Source organism: Schistocerca nitens, chromosome 2 (genome assembly GCF_023898315.1).
Source record: "Schistocerca nitens isolate TAMUIC-IGC-003100 chromosome 2, iqSchNite1.1, whole genome shotgun sequence".
NCBI lineage: Eukaryota > Metazoa > Arthropoda > Insecta > Orthoptera > Acrididae > Schistocerca > Schistocerca nitens.
The window spans coordinates 1,064,276,003-1,064,283,442 of NC_064615.1; the positions used below are offsets into that span (position 1 = coordinate 1,064,276,003).

Consider the following 7,440-nt stretch of genomic DNA (forward strand, 5'->3'; position numbering starts at 1 on the left):
CCCGCAGACAGCTCTGTCTCCTGCAGTTTGCAGCAGTTTCCGGCAGTTCGCGCACACAGGTATGTAGGGCGGTCGTAAATCGCGTTTAAGGGTAGAGAGTGTCTTTCAAAGTTCATTGTAGCTGTCACATTTCATCTAAGGATTTCTAATATTACCGTTTCCTTTGCATTTACCGATAATAAACGTTTACATAATTGTTCATCGCACGAAGTACGTCTTTTTAGTTCGATGTACTGTTTGACGTCTCTAGGGGGAATCACCGGTAAGATTACCTTTTGAAGGAACTAGTCTCTCTGTAGTTCGTAGTCGTGTTCAAGATCGGGTTGTGACAGTTACTAGTTTACGATGCTATATTTTAATGAGGCTGTTCAATGACGATAGTGTTATTTTGCCATCAGCTTGCTCACTACCGTAGATAAGTTTCTCTTGCTTTTGTATTACCAACGTGGATTAATGTCTCGGGTGTTGCGAGTATCTGGATGGTGCTGCGTTCTTGTGTAAGGGGATCGTATTGCAAGCAGTCGTTTTTGCGACATTGATGTGTGGTGTCGCAGTCTCAGGTGAGAGTATTGTTCAGTAAGAGGTGAGCGAGCGTGTGTGTAAGTGAAGTGTTTATCCGGTAAGTGTCCGTGGCGTATTCTGTGAACCATGTACGCGAATGACAACATAAGAGCACTCCACTCTGCGGTAAGAGCGGGCAGTTTGCATGATGTCATGGAAATTCTGGCGAAAGGCGCAGACGTCGAAGCCGCAGACATTTGCAAGGTACGAGCAGTTCATATTGCTGCGGAGCAGGGCCATTTGGATATTCTTAAAGCGCTTATCGCACAGGGCTGCAATGTAAATGCACAGGCGTCTTGCGTTACGCCTTTGTTTAGCGACGTGGAGCATGGTCTGACGCCGTTACATTTAGCAGCAGCAAATGCTGACCCAAACCTCGTACTCACTTTGATCAGTGCCGGCGCTAATGTTAACGCCAAGAATAGTTCCAAAGTGTTTCCACTGCACATTGCCGCACAGCATGGACATTTGGCCGTGGTGAAGGCACTAGTTTCAGCGAATGCAGAGGTAAATGTCGAGGACGACAAAAAAGTCACCCCTTTAATTTCTGCTGCGGCGCAGAACTTTGAAGACGTAGCCAAATTTCTTGTACGTAGCGGTGCTGTAGTCAATGCTAGAAATTCAGACCGTTCGACACCATTGCATTTCGCAGCAGAAAAGGGAGACATTGACATAGCAAAGTTGCTGATCCACAACAAGGCCGCGATTAATGCAAAGAATCTGAAAGGCTTCACACCACTTCATGTGGCCATACAAAACAGACAAGCCGCAGTAAGCGTGTTTTTGATTAACAGTGGAGCAGATGTGAATATGAGAGATAACGAGGGTTGGACCCCTTTGCTTAACGTGGCACAGAGCGGATATCCATCAGAAACTGCCAAACTGTTGATTGCGAAAGGTGCTAGCGTGAATGCGAGGGACAGGACTGGTAGAACACCCTTGTACCTCGCTGCAGAGAACGATTTCACTGACATAGTGAACATCTTGATCGAAAGCAAGGCTGACGTTAATGCCACTACCGATCAAATGTGGACGTCGCTGCATAGCGCAGCTTACGAGGGCAATTTGGATGTTATAAAAATTCTTATTGCCAGTGGTGCCAAAGTGGATGCGAGGACCTACAAGCGGACTACACCACTGCATTTTGCTGCAGACTATTGGCACGTCGAAGTAGTTAAATACCTCTTGGCAAAAGGAGCTGAAGTTAATGCACCCGATCACACAAACTGGACGCCACTTCACTTTGCAGTGGATGAGAGTTCCACCCAAGTCCCTCTCAAAACGTCTGGACACTCAGGTGCACAGCCGCAGGACTCTAAACTGAATACCATAAAAGCTCTCATTGAAAATGGAGCAGACATAAACTCAAAGGGAAGCAACGATGAAACAGCACTGCTCCTAGCTATAAAGTATAGCGATTCAGCAACTGCTAGGTATCTACTAGAGAACGGTGCATATTATGATGCGACGAACAAGACTTACCGTGGTGACGTTATTACTCTTCCACAGATTGCTGTGCTAAAAAGAAATGAGAACATGATTGCTTTATTCTGTGCTACTGAAAAGCTGTTTCAAGCTGTAAAAAAAGCCAAGATTGCAGAAATTGAAAAATGTGTTCAAGAAGGGGCACCAGTCAACAGTAGAAGTATCAAGTATGAAACACCACTTATGTATGCATCCTGGAAAGGACATTTAGCCGTTGTTAAAGTTTTGCTTCAAACTGGGGCCGATATTAATTTGAGCACCAGTAATGGAATTACTCCTCTACATTATGCAGCAAAATTTGGGCATCATGATATACTGTGTACCTTATTGCAGCATGGTGCAGTATACAATGCAAGAACCAAGAAAGGCAAAAAAACACCATTACATTTCGCCCAAGAAGGAGAAAAGAAAGAAGTTGCAGAGACCCTAGGACTAATTGAATGTATGTTTATTAGAATAAGTAAAAAGGATAACACAGTGCTAAAAGAGTTAAATGAATTAAAGGAAATAAAATATGCTGAATTTCTTGCCATAAAAAACTGCAAAAATGTAAATGAAGAAACTGTGATGCAAATAGCTTCCAAAAATGGATATGCGGAACTTTGTAAATTGTTTTCTAGTTTGTAATATAGTAGAGTACTTGTTTATTACTCATTTATATCAGTGAATGGTCTGACAAAAGCAGTTAATGTTACATGATGTGGTATTGATTTTCCAAGATTTTGTATACTATCAAAGGATATTTTACTGTTGTAAACAGCAAAGTAGGAATCGTCAACGGATTCACAGAAAATAAAATTGCTTCCAGTGTAATTACAAACTGTGTACATTGAAGATGTTTAAATGGTTATATTTCACTTTATTCTTGTGATGGTTCATTGATAAATAATAAAGTTAAGGTTTCCACATCTGTCACTGCTTACCAGATTCCTTTGTATGCCACAGTGTATCAGTACCTGTACTCATGTTTGAGCAAGTTGGGGTTAACTGGACCTATTTTATTCTTCCCTTCAAATCTTACTTAAAAATTGTCTTTTTAAAATTTTTATTAATGAATTTGGTGAAAAACTTATACAAAATTTATAGGTGCTTTCATTTTTGCATTATCACACACAGATTTTACAGAATTGGAGAAGAACTTTGACCTGTCTTTTGAACTGTTTAACCCGAGTGGCTGTGTTAACTGGACCATATGTCACGGTTAAATAGACCTCTTGGTTAAATAAATGAATTACAGGAGCTTAAATGCAAAATGTTGCTCTGACAACATTAATAAAAATGCTATACACACAGTTATAAGTATATTAATGAAAAAAAATTGTGGAAATAACAAAACTAGTGCACAATTAATTTAGCATCGTTAATCTGGAACCAAATCTCGTTTTCATAGTGAGCTGTAGAACCACGTATTGGATTGGGTAGTTTGGCAATTATTTAATTTCAAGCAATAAAGGTATCATTTTCTTCTGCAATTTCAAATATTGTAGTGGAAACAGCTCTATTAAAGAAATTTACTTCACAGCCATCATTGTACATTTTAAAGTAGAAAAAAGTAGAACAAAAAACTGCCGAAGTGGTCACAATTATGTTGCTCAAGTATTTGAGCAACATAATTGTGACCACTTCGGCAGTTTTTTGTTCTACTTTGCCTACTATGAACTCCCCTTCTTCACTGTTATGTCATCTTCATCATCACTTGGCTAGAAGTCAGTATGGGAGGAATCAATGTACTGGACATAATCAGCAACTTCAGAGTTGCTGTTGCTCTCTTCCAATACTTGGCATTTGGCTGAATGCTTTACTTCATTTAATGTGTGTATTTTGGAAGCTGCTCTGATCTGTCCTTTACTGCTGCATCTAACTGTTGTTTAACTAGTGTACTGGTACAGACAGTTGACTTCCCATTCTTTCTACCTCTTGTTGTTGTCCTGGCACCAATCTTAGAATATGGTCAAACTATCACAGGATGTGTAATATCTGTTTGCTTAACTTGTCTGATTTCCAGTATTCTGCACACTGCCATCTGATTTGCTAGCACTGTCTGTCAGTGAGTCATTGGCTGTTTGTTGCTGACTTGGTAGAGGTCTGTGCATTGCATTCGATGACAAAAAAATTTTGATCGGTAAATACGTTTGAATTGGAAGGTTCAATACCACTGATATTTTTCAAGATGTTAGAGACAATAAAAGCCAAAAGGTATGCTATGCCTGCAAGGCTGCAATGCCTTATATGATAATTCCGGGGTCACTAGCAAGTGTTCCTATGAAGTTACTCATTATATTCATTCATCAGCAACTTTCCACGGTTAACGTAACTGTTCCATCTAACCCTAAACTTAACTGGTCCAGTTAATCTCACCTTCACTTTATCAAACATCTTCAGAATAGTGGGAAAATATGTCCTTGCACAGATTATATTTCATAGAGTATCATAAAACCATTAACACTGAATTTAACTCAAAGAAAAAAATGTGTACTATTGATAATTAAAATTTTAGGAGAATTTGTTAGATTACACATTTTTATATATATATCTGCGAATTTAACTAACATACAGCAGCCATATAAGTTCAAATAGGTAGTACTTCCAAACAAAGGAAATAACTATACGTGACATAATTTTCCCTCTTGAATTATTAACATGATCGTCCTGTTAACTCCAAGGTTCAGATAACCCCAACCTCTTGTAGCATTTATCACTAAGCATTCTCTAATGTGACATATTTCATAAGCTCAGTATCTATATTTATGTGTAAATTTTCATAATATATATGTTTTTAGTAGGGGAATGATACTACCTTATCTGTCATATCTTTATGTATTTTATGTTCTCTCTTCTCTCTCACTTCACTGTTAGAAGCATGTAAAAATAATCAGTTAGTCAAATATTTCTTTGAAATCTCACAAAGCCTATGATTTTCTGAACAGTGCATGAATTATTCATTCCATTAACTGTGAAAAAGGTGTTTATGATGTTGACATTTCAGAATGTATGATGCTTCATGTTTAAGATGTATTGCAAAATAATAAAAATAGATTCCCTGTATTAAAATAACAATATTAGATCCTGAACAGATATATACTGTAGCTGATATTTATAAGTCATATGCATTTCATCATTCTCATTTTAAAATTCAGTAGTTCTGTAAAGTCTTTCAATAATTGCTGTAAAATTTCTGTAACTTACCTGGTTTATGATATGTGGGGAATATGTTTCAAATAGGCACAGTGTAGCCTTCAAACTATGCTGAAGCTACTAACTTTTTGTAAAGTGCAAGGTGATGGTTCTCACATCATAAAAGCAAATAAAAAATCAAATGTTTTAAATAATAAATAAGATTTATTGATCTTTACATACGAAAAAAATTGGGACCTAAAATGACTGGTAATGCCAGTTCATAGCAAAATGAATTTGTCTTTAATGCACGCACACTGGTAATTTATGTATGCTGTATTATCTGTGATTCATGTTTATAAAATCTAGTAACAGCCCCATAGCAGTTTTTGTTGTATTTGCAACATCTGCAGCATTTATTACAAAATATGAAAGTAGCAAATACTGTCCAAGTAATTTGCTCACACATCAAGGACATGTACATAAGTAAATAAACAGCTCCTAGTCACATTAAATGTAGGTAAAATGCTCATATGGACCCAGTCTGAAACTATAATTCAATACAGGTAGGGAAGCAGTAATGATTAAAAGTGAAATTGAAAAGAAATGATGGATATAATGGGAACATAATCCAAGTAATAGACATAATAGTACAGGGCATGGTAGCCTTTAACATTTTCAGTAGTGTCTTGTTATGTTTATTTATTACCTTTCAGTTTCATTCTCAGTATGTTCATCAAAGCAAATGTGGTTTCATGTAGTGTGGAAACATAAATGTCTACTTCTGCTGTGAATCATGGAGTCCTATTCAGACACTGGTTGGTCTGTGTGTGACAGGGTTGAGTTTGGACTCTTGATTGACATTCTTGTCATCACCCAACACAGTTGAACAGTCTTTTGAAGCTATTAGGAGGTCATTTATATAGGGTTAGACCAGCACAGAATCTTGTGGATCTCCATATCTTACACTCTCCTATTCTGAAATAAGTTTTATTCCTGTTGTGCTGTTTTGTCAATGTGATGTGCATTTTGTTTTGCAGTCAACTCACTATAGATGCAGAATGGATGTTGCCATTAAAACCTTCATATTTTTGTTCATCTCTTAGAATTTTATGGTTCAAATAATCAGAGGACTTGGTGAAGTAATGGGACATACCCATAGGGTAGTTTTTGCTGTTTAAGCCTGCTGGGATTTCATTTATGGCTTTCTCTGTGGATAATCCACGATGAAAGCCAAATTGCAGAGTGTTCAACCAGGTTTGCTATGAATAAGCATTAATAAAACTGGAATGAGTGAAACAGAATTGCAGTTTGCTGATTTTTGTTATATCTTTGTACATAGCATAGCATGCAGTATTTTACACTAAAGTCTTGTTCGTGATATTTGTATTGTGTGCTAGATTGAATCTGGTTCAGTTTATTAGCATGTGCAATATTTGCTGCTACTGTAAACAAATAGTCATTAAATTTTGTGACCAAGGATTACAGTATGTAATTCCTTGGCTATGTGGGAGTTTATGTTCATGTGTGTAGCTGCTTTTACTTTAGTTTTGGCTACCAATGCTTCAGATTGTTTTTGTTTATTCTTGGAATATTTTATTGCTTGTGCATAAAACAGGGTTCTGCTTTTCAGATAACAGACTGGAAAACTTTACAATATTTCTGGTAATGGAGTTTTCACTACAGGTTTTCCTCTTTATTAGGTAAAACTCAGGCATATGTACTGTAAATTGAAAGTATTATCCATCCTCTGTTTCATTTTAGCCTCTTTTACTTCAAGAAAAACAGGATTCATTAGACTATAGGAATGTGTTTTAAGGGAAAATTATTTCTCATCTGAACTGTTTGCTTTACAAGTATGCTTACAGTTCTCTTACAGCTTTTCCTTAACTTCATTACTGAGTTACTAGTCAATGTTCTAGAGTCCAATATTTTACTTATGTCAAATTTTGTGTATTCTGCCTGAGTAAATTGAGTGAAATGCTGTGATATTTCAATGAGAGTGATACCATTGTTTTCTGGAATTGGCAATTTCACGTAGCTGGAAACTTGAACTTTAAATGCAGCAGAGTGGATAAACACCATTTGATACACTATTACTCCGCAAATAACTATTTTTTTTCTTTTCTGTTAATCAAATCCACTTATACGCTGATCAACCAGAACATTATGACCACTAACCTACTATCAGTATAAATCCGTCGTGGTGGTAGCAACATCACCTGGTGAGGAATGATGTCTAGTCACAGACACACATGATGCATGTAGTATCAGTGTGTC

General features: G+C 37.1%; 1 protein-coding gene across 1 annotated transcript; it reads left to right on the forward strand.

The window, feature by feature from the left end:
- The first annotated feature begins 40 nt into the window (after positions 1–40).
- Positions 41–5,363, forward strand: LOC126237439 (ankyrin-1-like). The gene has a single exon (XM_049947555.1). It carries the CDS (start codon positions 649–651, stop codon positions 2,671–2,673), a length of 2,025 nt encoding a protein of 674 aa, XP_049803512.1. The 5' UTR covers positions 41–648; the 3' UTR covers positions 2,674–5,363.
- Positions 5,364–7,440: the final 2,077 nt, after the last annotated feature.